This window comes from Hemicordylus capensis, chromosome 3 (genome assembly GCF_027244095.1).
Source record: "Hemicordylus capensis ecotype Gifberg chromosome 3, rHemCap1.1.pri, whole genome shotgun sequence".
NCBI classification, from domain to species: domain Eukaryota; kingdom Metazoa; phylum Chordata; class Lepidosauria; order Squamata; family Cordylidae; genus Hemicordylus; species Hemicordylus capensis.
This window is the reverse complement of record NC_069659.1, coordinates 113,387,661-113,409,180: the sequence shown is the minus strand read 5'-3', so window position 1 is coordinate 113,409,180 and position 21,520 is coordinate 113,387,661. Positions and strand designations below refer to the sequence as shown.

The 21,520-nt window shown below is 39.9% G+C and overlaps 1 protein-coding gene across 13 annotated transcripts in view; it reads right to left on the bottom strand.

Annotated features, from left to right (window-relative positions):
• MAP7D2 (MAP7 domain containing 2) overlaps nucleotides 1-21,520 on the bottom strand; it is a 106,555-nt gene that overhangs the window by 47,786 nt on the left and 37,249 nt on the right. For 3 of the 13 annotated variants that reach the window (XM_053305119.1, XM_053305123.1, XM_053305128.1), the window contains exon 2: nucleotides 20,206-20,271. The exons of the other annotated variants lie outside the window; for them this stretch is intronic. In XM_053305119.1, the coding sequence (XP_053161094.1) occupies nucleotides 20,206-20,212 (7 nt within the window). In that variant the 5' untranslated portion in view covers nucleotides 20,213-20,271. The remainder of the gene's footprint in view (nucleotides 1-20,205; nucleotides 20,272-21,520) is intronic. 13 annotated transcript variants of the gene reach the window in all.

Sequence of the window (21,520 nt, the reverse complement as noted above, 5' to 3'; positions counted from 1 at the left end):
CCCCAGCATCTGCAGCCCATCTTCTCATCGAACCCTAGCATCTGCTTTTATCGGGAGAGACCTTGAACTGGCAATTTAAAGTTTCTCTGCACCTTGGTAATGAACTTGATCTGCTTGCCCCCTTCCTCCCATCCCCTTTTCCCTTCCCCTGCTAGGTAACCTGCCTGTATTAGAGTTAGGTAAATTAGCTTTGCTTGCTAGGACCTTATATCTATTGTACTTCACAAAATCTATTTCCTTAAGTTAAAAAAGAGAGACACTTCTGGTCTGGTTCCTTGTGTCTCCTTATGCTCCCACTCGTTGAACGCTTCTTTAAATTAGGCAGGAATGCTCAGAAAGCTTTAGAGTTAAACTTACAGGTATAGACTGGTATGCAGGGGTATTAAGTTGGCCTGCTGGTATAAACTGGCATCTGGAATATTGGAATTTGCAGCCATAAACTAGTATGCAGGCTGTCCGCAGGTATAAACTGGTGCCTGGACTATTTGTATGTTGGCTTGCAAGTACTAATGGGTGTGCAAGAGCATTAAGTTGGCTCGCTGGCATGAGCTTGTACATGGAGCACCTGTCCATTAAGCCTGCAGATATAACACCGCAAGCATGCTCATTAAGTTGACTCGTTGGTACAGCTTGGTCTCTGGGCACTAAGCACAGGCATTGACTGAGGACCAAAGGGATGCATAACATCAGCATGACTGTTTGTGAGTCCAGAGTAGCTACCCCATAATCCCATCATAGGGGTGATGGTGGAGAAATTGCATACCCTAGTACAGGGCTGTTAAACTTTGGCAATTCTGCAGATATTGGCCTACAATTCCCATAATCCCTAGCTATTGGCCACTGTCGCTCGGGATTATGGGAGAAGTAGTCCAAAAACAGCTGGGGGGGGGAATGTTGAGCAGGCCTGCCCTAGTTACAGAGGAGGGGGTGTCTCTGCTTCCTCCCCTGAAGAATCTTCCAAATGGCCTTGGAATGGAAAAAAGCAATAGGGATGTACGAATTCATTCAGGTACAAATCGACTGGACTCAAATCTAGCTGATTCAGGTGATTTGGAGACAGAACAAATCACCTCTGTGGTCCATTGGCTAGATTCGGGTACAAATCTAATCATGCCAGACTCAATTCGAATTCCTCCTATGAACTCCCCTAGATTCCCTGTTTTCATTTTTTAAAAAATGTTAAGCTCTAGCCCTTGTAGACATGGAGATATGGAGCAAAATGTGTGGTCACTATTTTTCAAGCGTTTGGATTATTTGGTGTATAATAACTTTTCCAATCAGTCCTTATGAGGATTCATTACACACCTTCAATTCTTCTATTCATTTTGACTGTCTTTGGACAGTGCCAACTGTCAACAGCCATGTGCCAAGTACACCCCACCCCAAAAGGGAGTGGGGTTTATATTCTAGGAATTTTTTCAAGTGTTTAGACTCTTTGGTGTCTAATAACCTTTCCCCACAATGAATCCCTATGAGGGTTCATTACACACCAAAAAGTCTAAACACCTCAAACATTCCTAAAATTTAAACTGAGTACCCAGTGGCTTGTGAGTTGGGGGATAGTGACATGGGATGTCACTAATTTCCCACCCCCACCCACAAAGCAGTGGGATCAAAATGAACAGAAGAAATGAAGGTGTGTAATAAAGACACCAAACACTTCAAAAATACCTAAAAAATAAACTGAGTACCCCAGTGTGTGTGTGTGTGGTGGTGGTGTAGTTGACAAATGGCAGTTGGCACTGTCCAATGACAGTCAAAATGAACAGAAGAAATGCATATAATAAATCTCTCATAGGGATTCATTATGAGGATAAGTTATTAGAAAGTGTACAATGAATCCTCATAGGAATTCATTATGAGGAAAGGTTATTATACACCAGAGAATCCAAACACTTGAAAAATAGTGACCACACATTTTGCTCCATTAAATTAAACCCCACTTCTACAAGGGCTAATGCTTAGCTGCTTTTTTTTTTTAATTAAAGCTGGGGATCCATGTTAGTGTTAGGATAGGGCAACTTTGAATCCTCATTATTTCCTATTGTGGAAATTATTTCCTATTGTTATACAAAATCATTATAAACTAAAAGAAAATCATTAAAAATCAACCAGGTGCCCCACTGCCTTGAAAGATGGGTGGCACCTATGTGGACCTACTCACCACCTATATTTGGTGCCCCTAGGACCTTTATAAGTGGTCCAAATCAATCTGAATTAAATGGAATCAAATCCTAATCGGATCTGGGGTGATTCACAGGGGGGCAGGGCAGATTTGGACACAAAACAAATCAGGGGTGATCTGATTTGTCCACATCCCTAATAAGCAACTGGGAGGGGAGGGTAACAAAGTAACAACTATGACAGAATGAAAGCATCAGATAGAGCAGCATCTGAAATTAAGACATGTGTGTCTTCTTCTGGCAGTATCATTTCACCTGCTCCAGATGTCTTTACGCAGGCACTTGTTTTTCTATGAATGACTTTACCTGCATTCAGTTTTTAAAAAGTAAACCTGAGTACAGGCCCTTTAAATGCATGGTACAGATAGGAAGTGTACTGCTGTACATGTGAATAAGTGAAAAGGTAAAGTGTGCCGTCGAGTCAGTGTACAAATCTCTACCTGAGTACACTGTATTCATACTGTATGTGTTGAACATAATGTAAGAACAGGGCTATGATGAGGTGCCTTTTCAAAAGAAAGTAAAATCACAGAAATTACAGTCAATGCTTCATAGAACAGCAATGAATTAAAAAGGGACTGAATGTATGCAACATATATGTAGGTGAAGTCTAAAGCCCTCTGCATAAAAACCAGAAGCAAACCCCTTCATACTGCAATATTTACTTTCATAAAGACATTCCAAATAAGCACATCTCTTTCAAAAGTTAGGCATAAGCCTAATTTTAAAAGGATGAAATGATTTAAAAGGGATCATTGAGACAGGCATTTCACTTTATTTCTTAGAATGCTGTTATATAAGGTTTGTGCCCTATACATAAAGTTAAGTCCTCACAGTCTCTTTTTTTTGGTACAGTATTGTCAAGTTGCCTGATGGCAATTTAATGCTGGAGTCTCTTGCGGCATATCTATCTTTCACAGCTTGACAAATGAGGATTAGCTCAAGTCAACATCTCTCACAAAGAAAAACAAAAATCAATTTGTTCTGTGGGTTGGAATGATTACTATTTCCCAACTGATGTCTTACAAGGTTAGGTTAGACTGATAGAAGACTAATAATAAAAGCATGAATCAGATATTCATTTTTTTAAAAGCTCTATAAAGTAACATATCAATTCTAAGGAAACATCTTTCTCAGTATCCCCATTCCCTCTCAGTCACTCTACTACTTTTTAAATTGTATCATTGTTGATTGCTCTGTTTTCCTGTACACATTTAGCACAAGCACCAAAGATTGTGTCATTGCATTACTAACACACCAGTTTTATGAAGGCTTACCTGGACATACATCCCATCAAGTTCAATGGGGTTATTCCCAAGTGTATATAAGATTGCGTCCTGAATCACCTAGATATCCACTCTTTCACTAGATCCATATTTTACTCAGTATCATAAACACAAGATTATTCAAGCCTTGAAGATCTTGCGATCTAGCTACATGATACAAATGATGGAACAGGAAATATTGGTACACAAAAGAATTAAAAATCAAAGCAAGTCAATATCTGAACCAGAAGCAGAAATGGGTATCTTAAATACATCCATCCTTAGGGTATAGTCCAATGTTAGACCATATTTGGAGCTGTAGTGATGGGAAGGATTTGAGGAAGGACCAGGCCTCATTTAGAACAACTGCTGAGAGGGTAGGCCTTTCCTAGTAAGGCAAAAAGCACAGGAAAATCAAAACCAAATGACCAATCCAGAGGACTTGGGAATTCACAGTTACCAGTAGAAAATAAAGCTTTGTTCTGTTTGTTTGTTCTGTTCCAGGAGTGCCCTGAGGAAGCAGCTGCTTGAGAAGCTGCAGGAGAAATGGGAAGGCCACAGGCTGGAGGCAGGATACCTGCCCACAAGCAATAAGATAGGAATCAGTTCAGTTATATGTGTGAGGGAAGTTATTTTCTTTTATTGTATTGCTTGAATCTTAGTTGCCTGGTTAATGAAAACTTCTCTCTCTTACAGTCTGCTTTATGAAGAGACAATTGTTCTCATTGCATAGTCTTGTTTTTCTTTTAATCTAATAATAAACCCTTGTTGAAGTGTACTACTCTTTACTTTGGATTTGCCTTAGTTACATGGCTCTGGAGGCCTAGAACCTTCTAGGGATGGTTTTGCCATTTTCTCTCTCCCCCGCCAAGAATCTTATATGGAGAGAGTGGTTTGTCCCACATTAAAATAAAGTGAATCCCTTACAGTCAAGGAGTCACACGCGTAAACTACACCCCACCACCTCTGGCTCAAGCTATGACAGGAGCTTGGGGATTAAATGTCCAAGAATGACACAAGAATCTGGCTCTTCACAAAGAGGCAATTCTCCATCATTTTGGAGAACTATAAATATTACTATGAATCTATAAATATTACTTGTTAGCCTGTTTTACAGTAGGCTTATGAGATCACCCAGCATTTTGTGTGTGTGTGTGTGCGCGCGCATCCATGTGTCCGTATGTGTGTCCCCTTATCAACTTCGTAATGTCTGAACCAATATGAACCAAATTGGGTACAGCGTGACACATGTGACACTTCAATAGTTTGTGATGATGTAATCCACTCCAATCCAAGATGGCAGATGTGTAAACATTGGAGGTGCAAAAGGGCTAAATAATGGATTCCCTAATGTGATTTGATTCGAACCAAATTTGATACAGTTGTAGTGAGTGACACATAGGAACACCTCAATGGTGTAGTTTGTGATGATGTCATCCACCCCCATCCAAGATGGTGGACACATGAACATTTGAGGTACAAGAGCGCTAACGTGCCTAACCAATTTGAACCAAATTTGGTACAGTTGTAGTGGGAACTGATTTGAACCAAATTTGGTACAGTTGTAGTGGGAACTGATTTGGACCAAATTTGGTGCAGTTGTAGGGACACATAGGGACACCTCAAATGCATAGTTTGTGATCATATCACTCACCCCAATTAAAGATGGCAGAAATATGAATGTTTCTGTGAACTGCCTAACCAATTTGGACCAAATTTAGTTCAGTTGTAGTGATAGTGAAAGGAAAGTAAGCAGATTAGTTCTTACCAGAACAACTTGTTAAATAACCATGAACAAATAAGAAGGGAGAATGAAAGCATTGCTCCATACTGTTCCACTCTATTTACTTATTTAAGTGTCTGTCTATTCATACAGGTTTACAAAGCAAATTATCAAGTGTACTCTCAAATTATCAGTATACCCACTGTGTATCTATTTCTTGATACAGTTTAAAGTCTTTTCTTCTTTATATTTATTTCTCTAAGACGTACCTGTGGCTAATTCCACAAGTAGAAGCTCTTGTGAGAGTTTGCGAGCAGCTGCAAATAGCCACAGGAATGGGGTGAGAAAATGGCGGTGGCAGTGGCAGACGGGGAGGGGAAGCATTGGCCAGGCCAGCCAGTGAGGGAAACCACTGCCGTCGGCGGGGAGGAAAGCACCAGCCCGGCCAGTGAGGGAAACCGCCATTGGTGGACAAGGAAGGAAAGGCTGGCAAGGGAAACTGCTGCCAGCGGGCAGCCAAGGAAAGCATTGGCCAGGCTGTCCAGCAAGGAAAACCCCACCACTGTTACAGGTGGAGAAGGAAAGCGGACTGGGAGGGAAAGGAGCACAGACTGGGGCTGAAGGGAGGGGGGAAGGAACACGGATTGGGGCGGAAGGGAGGGGGGAATGAAGATGGGGAGGAGAGACAGAGAGAACTAGGGGTACAGATGCTCTGTACCGGATTTAATTAATACCTTTGAGGTGTTAGCCAAGTGGCAAGCTGATCCTGCCTTGCCTAACTGGATTATCAAGGAATTGCTACATCACAGAACAAACTCAGGAACATTATGCAAATACGGTTACACTGCTCATTAAACTTCATACAGGGACTTGTTGTACAGGGATTATCTTGGGTTAGTCCAAATTGGAAAAGATAAAAATCAGTGTTTTTAAAAATAAAGCTTTAAAAAAATCTGTGGTAAAGTTTAAATTGTATTTGTTTGGATTTAATTTCTCAATTACAGCACGTGTCTCTTTTAAAATAGCTTGGTATAAGTTATCTGCGAGCACATGGAGCTAAAAGCTGATTTTCTATGCAAAATAGAACCACGGGGAGAAATAAAGCAGTCCTGAGGTTAAGCATTCGAAATGACTCAGTAAACATGTGTTGTATTTATTATTGTGAGCTTCCTACTGAATCCAGAGACTAGGAAGTCATCACAGGTGCTAGAATCCAGAAGATGCCAACCTATATCTCACCAAGGTACATGGAACCCATACAAGTAATGTACTCCTTTTTAATGCTTTCCAAGTTCCTGCATTCCTCAGTGTGTTTAAGTTCTCAAATCATGAATCTTTACAGTTCTGCTAACAAAAACATGGACATTTACTATCCATTTCGTGCCGAAGCATTGTTTTGCCCAACAGTCACCAGCCCCTGCTCTTAGAAAGTTCTGAACGCTTACAGATTGGTTCTGTATATATTTAACTTGACAGTAAATCTCACATTTTTCATAACGATTTATTTATTTCTAAACTAAGAGTGCATAGGATTGCAGTAGGAATCAAACTACGTTACATACCATTGTGCATTTCTCTTACATCCCCACACACTTAAAAAAACAACTCTTAAACACAGCAGTTTGGGAGACCATCACCCTACCTCCATGAATGCGTACAAGATACAGGAAATAATCGATAAAGATAGGATTTGTTTTCAGTGCACACTTCTTTTCAAAGAATATCCACATCCACACTTATATATCCAATATTACTTAGCAGAACATGGCATCTTGAAAATGGTCCCATACTACCACCTTGTGGGCATTGGTTGAGAAGTCACTCATGAAGGCAATGTTTCTGCCGAAGACCATCTATTAGTGGAGATGTTCAAACTAAGCTCTTATTGGCTAATAATGGCAAATGCAGCCACTAAGAGTTGACACTGACTTGACAGCCCTTAATCAATCAGTGGCAAATCAATCAGTGGTAATCAAATCAGTTGGTTAATTACTTAGCATTTTTGCAATGATATTAACATTATTATTATTAATTTACACAGTCAGACAGGTGTTATTGACTGGTTTGTTTTATCCAGACATCAAGTCCTTCCCAAGGACCTGGGAATTTTATTGTCAATGTTGTTGTTGTTATAGATATCGTCGCAGAATATAGGCTGTTCCCAGTAAAGTTGCTTTTTGTAATGGGCTGATGGTGATTTCTATGGCCCCTATGGTGTTGAGGTGCCCTTCAAGGTCTTTTGGAACTACACCCAGGGCGCCAATTACCACTGAGATTATTTTGGTCTTTTTCTGCCACAGCCTTTCAATTTCAATTTGTAGATCTTTGTATTTGGTGATTTTTTCTATTTCTTTTTCTTCTATTCTTCTAGCCCCTGGTAGTCCCATAATATTTTTACATCTTCATTTTCTTCAACTTTTTCAATTTTATGGTCCCACCAATTTTTGGCTACAGGTAGCTTGTATTTTTTGCAGATGTTCCAGTGTATCATCCCTGCTACCTTGTCATGCCTTTGTTTGTAGTCAGTCTGTGCGATCTTTTTACAACAGCTGATTAGGTGGTCCACTGTTTCATCTGCTTCTTTACAAAGGCAGCACTTGCTGTTTGTTGTGGATTTTTCTACTTATGCTCTTATTGCATTTATTCTTAGTGCCTGTTCTTGCACAGCCAGTATTAAACCCTCTGTTTCTTTCTTCAAGTAACCATTTTTAAGCCATTGCCAGGTCATGGTGATGTCTGATTTTCCACTTATATTGTGCAAATATTGACCATGCAGGGGCTTATTTTTCCATTTTTCTACTCGGTTCTTGACTTGTTCTTTCTTGTAGGCCTGCTTTGTTTCATTGGTGTTGAATAGTTTCTCGTTATTGACCATTTTAAGTGCATCTTCTTCACTGTCCTTGATATATTCTTCAAGGCCTCTTTTCTCCTCCTCTACTGTTTGATAGACTTGCAGCATTCCTCTTCCACCTGAGCTGCGAGGGAGGTAGAGCCTATCTACATCACTGCGGGGGTGCAGAGCATGATTGATGGTCATGATTTTCCTGGTCTTACGATCCAGCGTCTCTAGCTCTGCCTGGGTCCAGTCTTATTATTCCTGCAGTGTATCTGATAACAGGTATAGCCCAGGTGTTTATGGCTTGTATGGTGTTCCCACCATTGAGTTTGGACTTGAGGATTTTTCTAACTCTCCTGATGTATTCACTTCCAATTTTTCTTTAGTATGTATGTGCAATGTTATCAGCCTGGAGAATGCCCAAGTATTTGTAATGTTCTTTCTCTTCCAGGTTCTTGATCTTGCTTCCATTGGGCAGTTCTATTTCTTCCGTTTTTCTTATTTTTCCTCTGTTCATTATTAATGCAGCACACTTGTCTAGTCCAAACTCCATTGTTATATCGCTACTGAATATACGGACAGTGTTTAGCAGTGATTCGATTTCTGACTGGGACTTTCCATACAACTTCAGATCGTCCATGTACAGCAGATGGTTGATTTTACTGGATGTTTTAGATGTTTGGTATCCGAGTCCTGTTTTGTTTAGTATTTGTGAAAGTGGGGTCATGGCGATTACAAACAATAGAGGGGATAGTGAGTCCCCTTGGAAAATGCCTCTTCTAATGCTAACCTGTCCAAGTGTCTCGCCATTGATTGTTAACTAATTATAATTATTTCTATTTCTATACCGCCCTTCCAAAAATAGCTCAGAGCGGTTTACAAAGAGAAACAATTAATAAATAAGATGGCTCCCTGTCCCCAAAGGGCTCACATTCTAAAACAAAACATAAGATAGACACCAGCAACAGTCACTAGAAGTACTGTGCTGGGGGTAGTTGGATCCCTACAGAACACTTGGTTTAAGTGAAACTACAAGTTATCTGCCTCTTAACACCCATGGAATTCTAACCATCAGTTTTTTGTATTTTGTTACGATTTAATTTCTTGTAGCCCAATACACACACACACACACACACACACACACACACACCTGACTGCAACTTGTTGCTATTCAGCTCTTGAGTAGCTATATATATGTATCAGGAACATAAATATGATACAGTCTGGTCCAGGTGCCCCCATGTGGGCATACAAGTGACTTGCCACAGATCATTTGGTCTGGAGCTAGGAGAGGAAAACCAGCTACTGCAAGATCTCACTGCAGAAATCTCCTCGTTAGTTTTGGCATGCTAAAATCAAGGATTATGTTTATACAACAAAATGTTCAATGTATCACCTAAAAGCATTACTGAGACTGTTTATAAAATTACTGGGGAAAGAAAAAGTACTAAAATTCCTTTTTTAAAGAATATCACAACTTATTTTGGTTGCAGTCATCTTTAATTGTATTGTATATAAAAACAATTACATATCAGTACGAAATGTGCTCTTTCCTCAAGCCCCCTGGAACTCATTCTGAATTCTTCCGAAAGGACAATGCATTGTCAGACTGTACCTTTTCCCTTGGCCAGGAATTCTGGCAAGAGACAGAATTTGGTCTCTGCTTTATACAATATACAGCAGAGGACAAAGGAGAGGAGTGAGTCAGTAATAACTACGAATAATGGTTGGCTACCAAGGCCAGCCAAAATTTGTGTTTTTCTGTAGGGGTGATGGGTATTTTAATCTCAACAAAGAACAGCTTCCTGCAAATAGTGTCATTGTCATTTAATGTATACATTTTGGTGGGTTTTATTATAGGGCTTAATAATCATTTTAGTCACAGGCCAGAACAAAATATCTATTTTCTTATCAAAGGGAACATTGTAGAATATTGTAGATAGTGAAAAAGTTCCCTACACTACAAACTAAAGCACTAGCAAAAGATACAATCCAATACATCATGATACTGGATTTATTAATTATTATTGTTATTACATTTATATCCCGCTCTTCCTCCAAGGAGCCCAGAGCGGTATACTACATACTTGAGTTTCTCTTTCACAACAACCCTGTGAAGTAGGTTAGGCTGAGAGAGAAGTGACTGGCCCAGAGTCACCCAGCTAGTTTCATGGCTGAATGGGGATTTGAACTCGGGTCTCCCCGGTCCTAGTCCAGCACTCTAACCACTACACCACGCTGGCTCTCATACAATTTAGTCTCCATTCATTTCATTGGAAGTACAGATATAATGCTCAAGCCCCTGTAGGAAGTTTCAACAGCATATAGCTTATAAATTCAAATGTAACCAGACTTTGGCTTGCTCTATGCCATACTAAAGTGAGAAACAATCAACTCATTGTGGCTCATTAAGCTTTCAAATTTTAAGTTGTGTTTAATACAGAGCTACGGCAGTGTGCTCTAGAGACTGTCAAATACATATCAAAAATGAATAAGTGCAATGAGGTGTAGCAGAATACCTTCAAATGAATGCAAACTGAGGCATGGTGCATTTCTGCTCAGTCCTTACTTGATGAATTCCACAAGTCCTCAGTATACTAAATAAGGCACTGAAGTTCACTGATTTAATCAACCCTATGCTTTAAATATATGTTGTAAGAGGACCATTCATTTAAAAATACTGTGCAGCAGCAATTTATTACATGTTTCTCTTATTCCAAAGAACTCCGAGTGGGATAGACATTCCTCCCAATTTTATTCCTCACAACAACCCTGTAAGGTAGGATAGGTTGAGAGAGTGAGTGATCCAAGGTCACCCAGAGAGTTTCATGGCTGAGTGGGGATTTGAACCTGGATCTTCCAAGGTTTTAGTCCAATTCATTAACAACTAGATTTAACACAAGGAATTACAGATGGCTCAGTGTCTCTGCTGTCAGGCCCAGTGCTTTGCAGTCTACCACCCCAAGGCTGGCTATTAATAGCTTACTTTAAAACTGTGACTGACCTCCAGACTAGCCCTGCAGCTGATAAACCAGAGTTTTCTGCTGCTTGGTAGGGCCAATAATCAAAACATGTGTGTGAACAAACACAACATAAAACTGTGGTGTCATGGCACAAGGTTACTCTAAATCATGGTCAGTGAAAGCAACTCTGTGTCAGCTCTTTTCCCACTCGGGAACTCTTAGTGTGGGGCTTCTAAAAATGCCCAACAGCCTGCCTCAAAGGGGCAAAGTACCCTTTTGACTTCTAACTCTAATTTCTCATTCCCATTTATGAGTTACTAATCCATTCCTAGCTCTAATGTTCAATTTCCAAATGGGGTCCCTATCCCCATTTATGTGTCTATGTGAAAGAGGGCTGCACAAAATGGATTTTGCTATTTGTTTCGAACTTGAAACAAATAGCAAAATCGATTTGTTGAAACAGCAGCCAAAGCCAGCTGTTTCAATTACTCAACCTGGAAATACTTGAATCTGTTTGAGTGTTTCGAGCGCCATTTTGAGGCCTTTTTTTCCAGTGAGAGCTGGTATACCAATTGGGGTTGATAGATGGCTGAAGCAGCCCATCCAGCCATTACTCACCACATGAGCTGAATAGGAAATGGCAGATGCATACATGAGAATTGTGAGAATACTAACCTTATTCAGGCATTCCCAAATACAAAGGGATAGGTGCAGTCTTCTTCCTGCAAGGTGTTTTTAAATAATGGATCCATGATTCCACAGCATGACTCACTGGAGGCTGTTTATGGGGCTCTTATTAAGAAGAACTCAAGTACCTTGAACTGCTCTGGATGTTTCTCTAGATGTCCCTTGATTAAAAGGCTCTGAAGCTGATGGTGGCAGTGGGGGCAGGGAAGGAGTCTGTCCTGATCCTGGGGTAGACCAGTCTAATCAATTCTCAGGCTTCTGTTCAGCTAACCTGCCTTTCAGGCAGTTATAATGCTAAAATTGTTCCTTTCTGGCCCATTGCAATTCTATTGTTGTCCAACAATGCACTCAAGTCAGAACAACTACCAAATGCATTCCCCACCAACTAGGAGTGAGGTTCTGGGCAAAATGGAAGATAGCAAGAGAAATATGGGGGTACAGCAGAGCATCCATAGAGGGTAACACTGCAGCCCTGCTTATTCACATAGCATGGACCACTAGCCTTAATCTACTACAGCTGCTTGCTCCACATTCTGGACTAGTGTATCATAGGGGTGTGCAGAAATCAAATTTTGCTATTCAATGTCAAATCAAATTGCAGAGCCCTTGAACTGATTTATCAAAATGAGGACTGGGTAGACCTGTCCTCCAAGACAGGCTGATGCGTGAAGTCCAGGGCAGAGGAGTGGTCTATCCGCTGACCCCAATTGGTAGACCAGCTCCCCCCCTGGGGGGAGTGCTATTTTGAGGCCTGTTCTTCCAGTGAAATGGACCTCAAAGTAGCATTTGAATAACCCAAATCAATTGGGTCAAATCGGGGGTGATTCCATTCTACCCCAAATTGGGCCCCTCTATGGGGTGTCAAATCTGATAATTGCTTCCAATTTGACCCAAATCAATTCAAGGTTGAATCAAATTGTACACCCCTAGTATAGCAACAGACTACAAGTCTGGCAAGTACCTACCCAGACCTGTTAAATTTGTTTATTCTGCCTTTTTAAAAGTCATCAGCAATCAAAGTTCTGCTGAAAAGTCTACAAAATGTACAGATCGTACTTGCTGGAGTCCGAGTCCAGTACTTCTACTAGGACCAAACTTAGGCCATGCCACTATGGTAGAATGTTCTGGAACTTGGAAACCAGAGCTGGAATTTATGTGCCAACCCAGGATTCCTGCTGTCGGGAGCTAGAACCTAGAATCTGGAGCACAGCAGACAAAGGTGTTGAGGCAAGGGCAGAAGACTAGGCTCCTAGAGCTTCTAATGACATGTATAGCTTCTTAATCTTAGTGACATATGTTGCATGTTTCTATTCCATACTTTAACTGAAGAGAAAGATTGTGGCCCCAAGTATACACAGCCCTGGTTGTCTCACTAGAATCCCTGCTAACTTGGCAAAGAGGCACCTTTTAACATGGCGATTCTCTTTATTTAGCAGGGTGAGAGTAACTGGCCCTATCCACCACCAGCACAGTACCTTCAGTGACTGTTGCTGGTGTCTATCTTATGTTTCTTTTAGATTGTGAGCCCTTTGGGGACAGGGATCCATCTTATTTATTTATTATTTCTCTGTGTAAACTGCCATGAGCCATTTTTGGAAGGGCGGTATAGAAATCGAATGAATAAATAAATAAATAAGATCTGTGCCTCAGCACTAGATCCCACTCTCAGAACATGAGGTTCCTTGTTCAAGCTCTGGATTCCCTAAGACATAGATTGAAAATGTTGTTTATCAGGTTTTTTCCTCACTTTGGAAAGCAGGAAGGGAGGAGAGAGGTGCCTTCAGCTGACAACTGCAGGGGGAAATACAATATAGTTTAGACACTGAATATTTGCATTAAAATGTTTTTTGTGCTGACTACTGTAAATGTGTTTGTACTTTTCATGCATATTAGGAAAAAAATGGAGTGGCTCTGTGACTCTTAACCAGTTTTTAAAAGTCAGCAATTCCTCCCCTCCCATCACAAGAACCTATGCAAGAGACATTTCACAATTCAGCTAATGGAAGTTAGATACACTATATTTCTTGTGTTAACAGTCTAAAATTTATTATTTATTTGTTCAATTTCTATACCGCCCTTCCAGAAATGGCTTCATGAGGAATGAAGATGGTGGCAGAAAAGTAAAGAACAAAAACAGAGATCAAAAATTCAAAGACAAACATTGGGAGTGCCGAGAGAAAAAACTGAATGCTATGCAGATCTGAACAAGTTTTGTCATTTTAAAATATCATTCATTTTACTTTATCCAGAATTTCTGAATTTAATATACAGATGTTAAAATGGTGAAGACCTGGTTTGTAACCATTTGGTGATGTGTCTTCAAGCACTGGTTTATTACACCTGAATAGTTAAATATGCCCAATTTAAGTAGCAGACAAGGACTCCACCACCTCCCCTGCCCCTGCACTTCCCAGACCATTGGTACTGGAAGAGGGGACATATTGGGGAAAAATATTGTACATTTAAGTGAAAAACTGGCATCTTTTCTTCTGCAATGAGAATCTTCATAATAACCCTACTAGAGAAGCATTAGTGCTTCAAAACACACACACACACACACACACACACACACTCTTAGTTGGAAACAACTTTGAACAGCAGTAAGGATGGTCAGATGAAGAAGCCAAATACAGTAAGGATGGTCAGATGAAGAAGCCAAGAGGCAAAAGCCTTAAGAAACAAATGTCATTCTATCAATAGAGAAGGCTCAATGAACAGAACTAATGAGAGCTTATAACATAGTGAAAGGACAACATAACATAGTCATCCCAGGACCTGACTTTGAACCCATTAGTGCACCAATTGTAAGCCTAATACTGAACAGCCTTTTGGAAAACCAAGGGAAGAAATACAGTAACACAGTTTTACATCAGACAGCAGAAATGGATCTCAGTTTTTGGTTTTCACTCTGCTTTTCTATACCCAGATATTAAAAGTGGTTTAGAAACAATACATTAAAGTACAGTACACGTATTGTTTTATATAAAATAAGATCATACATATTGCAACATCAAATACATATCAAACAACCAATTTTGATACTGGGGAACAGTTAATCAGTAGTATAGCCAAACGCCTGTTGGAGCAGATGGGTCTTAAATGCCCTGTCAGTCAAGTAATAACACAGCCAGGCTGGTATGCCACAGGAGGACATTCCAAAGTCTTTTTCTTCCCCCACACACTTAGTGTCTAATAAGAGTCCATGAAAAATACCAGTAAGGCCAACAGTGTAGTTCCTATCTGTGCTATTGCCCTGAGGGAAGGATTGTGGGGGGCAAGACCTTAGCTGAGTCAGTGCTGTACCTTTTATTTCTTTATTTCTTTATTATTTCTTTCTTGTTTACACAGTCAGACAGCTGTTATTGACTGATTTGTTTTATCCAGACATCGAGTCCTTCCCAAGGACCTGGGATGGCTGAATTTTATCATTATTGTTGTTATTATTATTATAGGTATCATCGCAGAATATAGGTTGTTCCCAGTAAAGCTGCCTTTTGTGATTGACTGATGGTGAGTTCTGTGGCCCCTATGGTGCTGAGGTGCTCTTCAAGTTGTTTTGGAATTGCACCTAGGGTGCACTGGGATTATTTTGGTCTTCTTCTGCCACAGCCTTTCAATTTTGATTTGTAGATCTTTGAATAATAATTATTTTTATTTATTTATTTATTAGCTAATTAATTAATTAATTAATTAATTGAGTATACCACCCTATACGAAAGGTCCCTGGGCAGTTCACAATATAAAAACCATTAAAACATTAACACAATTAAAACAAAATTCTAAAAACTAAAACTTTAAAACTATAAACTAAAAGCCTGACTAAACAGGTATGTTTTTAGTTCCTTCTTAAAAACATTAAGAGAAGGAGAAACTCTACTTTCATTAGGAAGCGAGTTCCAGAATCCTGGGGCAACTCCAGAAAAAGCCTGGTTGGGAGTTGCCACCAACTGAGCAGGTGGCAACCACAACTGGACCTCCCCAGATGATCTTGAGAGGTCGTGGGATTGACGAAGAAGAAGGCGTTCTCTTAAATACCTCAGACCCAAGCCATTAAGGGTTTTTTCGGTAATAACCAGCATGTTGTATTTCGCCCAGAAACTTACTGGCAGCCAGCGTAGTTCTTTCAAAATGGGAGTAAAATGATCTCTTAGGGCAGCCCCAGAAACCAACCTGGCTTTTGCCAGGACACAAGTTGTTACTCCCCACCAGATTAAAAATATGCCTCCTACCAGTAGCAAGTGCATTTGTAGACATTGGTCATGCTTTTTCAATTGCAAAACACTCCAGACTATTACTAATGCAGTTATATTATTTTTGCCTAATATTCTAGGATACGTAATACGATCAGCAAAAAAAAAAAAAAGTTGCAGGCAACTCATAAAATGTTAAGTCTGATTATGAGCATAATAATTACAGATTCAGAAAGCTTCATGGTATTGATGGCAATTCAAATGCATTTCCCTTGGTGGAAACTCAAAACTAAATTAAATGGGTTCATAGAAACTCAATAAGCTACTTGTAGGTATTAAACTCAACTCCAAGGACTAAGTACCCTGCTATGTGTATGCATTCTAACATTTTTTGTAGGCTGAGTACTCCCTTCAAGTCTCCATGTAAGCAACTTTGTGAAGTTTTTGTTGAAAAGCAGCATATAAAAGCTTTAATTAAACAAACAGAACTGAATGCTTTCACACACAAATGGAGGGATGATTTTTGGTGATCCCCTCTTTCCTCTGCAGCTGCCTGAGACTCCTGAAAATAGGTCCCTAGGAGTTAGGGGACCCTCAGGGATATATTTTCAAGAGGCACAAGCAGCTGCAGAGTAAAAGAGGCACTGCCGAAAACCACCCTCCCCTCTGCATGCAAGTGTAAGGGCTCTCCCACTTAGTCTGGATGCTAACTGTTGAGCTTGCATTACTATTATTTGTTTAGGTAGGTAGTTATAAGTTGATTAAAGGTAGTTAAAAAGAGACTTCTCTTCAGAGAAAAAGAGTTAGCGAGAACAAAGCAGTAAGTTTAAACCTCTGAAACAGCTGAAGCTGTTGATTTGGCTTTTCTAAGTTTTGCTTCCATCCGGGGCTCAGTGGTAGACGTACAATCCCTGACATTTCCAAGTCAAAGGCTCTCAAGATATCAAGCAGGGCCACCACTTTGGAAAGCTGTTGTCAAGAGCAGACAGCACTAATGCTAGATGGGTCAATGGCCTAACAGTCTAAGACAGCTTAACACATTCCGATTGTTCCCTTTGGTCAGGGCTGTACAACCTTGGCCTTCAAGCTGTGGCTGGACTAGAACTCTCATCATCCTTGACTACTGGCCGCTGTGACTGGTGATGATGGGAGCTCTAGTCCAACAACAGCAGGAGGGCCAAGATTGTGCAGTCCTGCCAAAGGTTGCACCCATACCAGCACAGAATCTTGAATTTCTTTTCTGGGCAAGGAAAGGCCTCTTGACATGGGAAGTTGTCCTAGGCTGTTCAACCTCACCTTTGCCACCTTCTGTGTGAAATCCTTTTGGGGTTTCAAGAATATTACCTTTTCCCAAAAAGTAAGAATATTATTTCTTTGCTTACATAATAGCCAATCAAGACACATTATTCTGATGTGTAACTTTTCCAAATAATCATGGTGCATGATCTGAAGCAACACAATTTTTAAGGCTCAGGGTATTAACATGTCATTTAAGTACAAGAGGATGCTGCAGTGCAAAAAACTAGTACAATTTTAATTCATGTTGTTATTGCAGCAAGTCACTTCCATGAGAGAAGTCTCCCCAAAGGTCAGGGGCCCCCTGAGCAGCGTGCCATGAGGAACAAAAGATGGCTGTTAGATAAATTTGGTCACCACAGACTCCTTATGACCCAAGCCATAATTTAAAGATTTGAAAAATTATTTTCTTCAGTGCTGTCAAGACTCATTTGAAATACTGTGTTTGGACTCTAGCATCACAGTTCAAGGAGGATATATACTAGGAGAAGAGAGAGGAATGTGATAAGGGCAACAAAATAAAAGCTGGTGAAGGCATGTTTAAGCAGCAGAGTTTTAAAAATATTTCAATGGATGTCAGAATGGGGGCGGGGAGAGAAAAACTTGATTATCCTGTCCCCATGATCAAGTCCTCTAACTATAAAAGCAGCTATGCAACTGTTGTAAAGCAACTTTTGAAAGCCCACCAGTTTTAGCAGTTTATACTGTTTTAAAGTTTTATTGGTGGTTATTTTAATCTGTTTTATATGATTTAAGGTTTTAATTGTTGTTGGCTGCACAGAGGTTCTGTATAGAGCAGTATATAAATATAATTAACAAACTAACAATGGAATAAATAGGGAGGATGTGAAATTTTCTTTTTTGAAGGTTTTCAAAAGAATAACTTGTATCTAAAGCATACTGAAAAGATGCCTTACTGTCTTAGAGCAGAGACACTGAAATTAACAAAGACCCTGTCATATAACTTATTACACATACAAACACCACAAGATGGCTCTGAGTAATTCCGATAGAATGTTCTGCCAGGAGGCAGTGTAAAGGACATTCAGTGAAGGACAGCAAATACTCCAGATGTGCAGAACATAGTCAGTTAACTGTTTACATGCCTCTAGGCTCCAAAGCCAGGTTAAACAGCAACAGGGAGGAGAGCTTGTCTTGTGGTAGCAAGCATGACTTGTCCCCTTAGCTAAGCAGGGTCTGCCCTGGTTGCATATGAATGGGAGACTAGAAGTGTGAGCACTGTAAGATATTCCCCTTAAGGGATGGAGTCGCTCTGGGCTAGATAGAAAGACAGATTCTTTATTTCAGTCATTGACCAGTATAAGGTTCCAAGTTCCCTCCCTGGCATCTCCAAGATAGGGCTGAGAGAGACTCCTGTCTGCAAACTTGGAGAAGCTGCTGCCAGTCTGTGTAGACAATACGAAGCTAGATGGACCAATGGTCTGACTCAGTATATGGCAGCTTCCTATGTAACATGTCAACACATATCAAAATTGGGGCAGGAGGAAAATGAATAGTCTAGCTTATGCTTTTTAAAAATCCAAAATCCATCAAGACAGTGCTTATTAAGTATTTGGAACATTTATAAAGGTTCTTTTCAAGGTGTATTTGAAATATTGATTAGTACTTTCCCTTTTGTATACTGTCACACAGTACACACTGCACTTTACTAATTTACACTTTACAAATGCTATTAGTTACGTGTTTTCAAATGACTTGCTATATCTGTCCATAAAATGACATTCCTTACATGTAATTGTAGCCATTAAAACATGTGCTCAAGGTGTCATGATGTGCACACAGGTGAGAGGAACCCAAACTGTGAGAATGGCAGGGGAATTAAAAATATTATAAAAGGGCAATATACTTGCATTATGAATTTATTAGGTGATCCTGCTTCTCTTCTCCACATGAGTACTCAACGTGGCTAACAAAATTAATTAGAATGACTGACACAAAGTAATTACAAGGTATACAGAAACACAGCAATGACAACCAGGAGAAGTGAAGAAAAACATTCTCACAGTGGTCAGGCCAAAGGCCTGCCAAAACACAAACAACAAAAGTTTCAGCCTAAACTGGAAGTCTAGAAAGCGAGCAGATGTAATTCCACATCCTGGATTTCACAAGGAAGGCAATTTTCACATTCTCACCAACCAGATGGTGGCAGGATATGCATAAAGATCAGTGGATGGGCAAGATCGTACGGGAAGGAAACTCTGCTTTAGGTATCCTTGTCCCAAACTGTACAGGACTTTGAATGTAATGAGCAGCATTTTGAATTGGGCCTGGAAATGAATCAGCAGCCAGTTACATTCAAGTTTGTATAAAGCAGGAGTCAAATGCTTTAAAAAACAACTCGCCAGTCAGAAAGGTTGCCACTACATTTTTTGCTAGGTGGAGTTTTGATGCTCCTCAAACACTGGTAATCAGTCTTGGATTTAATTTAGGCATATATGACCATGGCTAGATCCACATTTTCCAAAAATGGGCATGCTTGGCACACCAACCTAAGCTGGTAATCCCCGAACAAGATCAGCTCCAGAAGCATCCCTAAGAACTGTGAATTTTGTTTTTCCAAGGAGAGTGCATCCATAAGAGCCTGAAGCTTTATTGCCTGGATCTGCAGTTCAACACACTTCTGACTTGACTGGATTTAGTTTGAGCATGTGAATCCGCATCCAACTCATATGGATAGCTCCCCATTAATTATCACTGTTGCTACGTCTGAGGTAGGAAGAATATGGATCTTCACTAACTATACACAATTTAAACTACAGTATTTTGGAAAATGTGGATGATTTTTAGAATAAATTTCATTTAGCAAATTTTTGATACGTCAGCTACTTTAGAGGCATCTATCCATCAAGGCACACAACACATGCCTTTATAAAATATCTAAATTGTCAACAAATTTAAATTAAAAACACACACATTTCATTGGATGTTTTAAAGCATTCATAAATACCTGGCATATAGAATCTGAATAAAGTATCAAACAAATACAGCAAACAGAGTCAGGAATAAAACTTCCCTCTATTTTAACATAATGCATCACCTACCATACATGTGTGAGGTGCTTTACAAAGAGAAGAGCAAGAGAGGTCCTTGTCCTGTAGGCTCACTATCTAAAGAGACATAAGGAAGACAAGTGGATCAGGGGCAGAGTGCACTTGCCAGCAGCCCAAGTACAGGCTTGCATTGGTGGCCCCTCCATCCACTGCTGTGTTTACCAGCCACAGAATGCATGGCCAGCACCTGGACGTGGGTGCACAACCCCTCTCCTGCTTCTTCCTGGCCTTTCCTGTTGGCTGCTTGTTTTGTTTTCTTTCTTTCTCTCATTCGGAGCAAGAGACAGAAAGAAAGAAAGCACCCAGCCAGTCCTTTGTTCTCTGGCTGGTAGCGGGCAAGCAAAAATGCCAATATATACCAAATATTTCATAATCTTCATGTGCTACTTAAATGTTAACAAGCAGCTACTCAGTTCAGTTCTTCCTTGCTGTTACTGACCATTATTAAAGAGAATAAATGTTCAACATGCTTGAAGCAGATGTTTTTGTTCATTGTATAATTGTGCTCAATGTTCAAAACCAACACCACAATCCTTTACACATTTACTAAAAAGTAAGTTAGTGTACATTCAGGATGACTTACTGCCTTGTAGGTGGCTGACATTCAAAGCAATGGAATGTCAGATTCCTTTATTAGTCAACAGACCATAATACAATAATCAAGTAGTACAAAATACAATTAGTGACATGAGAGATTCGCCACAGACCCCTGGAATTTATACTGTCTCTTCAGTTCAAGCAATTGTCTTCTTCTAGTGAATAAGGTATCTGGCTGTACTTATTGTTACTACGGTACTTTATCATATCCGGCAAGAAGAGAAGCAACATACAAACCTCTGTTCCTCCCCTGAAACGGAGTCAACAGGGGTTTCAGAAATTTACATCTAATATCATTGTAATGTGCACATTCTAACAAAACATGCTCAACAGTTTCAACATACCTTTGCCCATAGGAACACAGTCTCAGGTCAAAGGGGATTTTGTTTTTAATGACCTTCCGTGACAGCAGTAGGTAAACAATTAAATCGAGCCACCATAAAAATTTCCTATATTTGGGCACGGTTAGGGTATACAGATGGTTAGAGGACAACCTTATGTCCTGAGCTTCACCGCAATCAATGGAATGTGCACCCACTACATCTTCAGAATATTCATTGTAAATAAATATTTCTTCTAAATGTTTTCATTTTAGTTTTCAAATGTATTGCATGTCTTATTAAATGAATTTTATCTCATTCATGAATCTTAAAGTTAAAAAAAATACAATGATTGTACTACATGCAGACAATGGGATCAAAAGAACGTG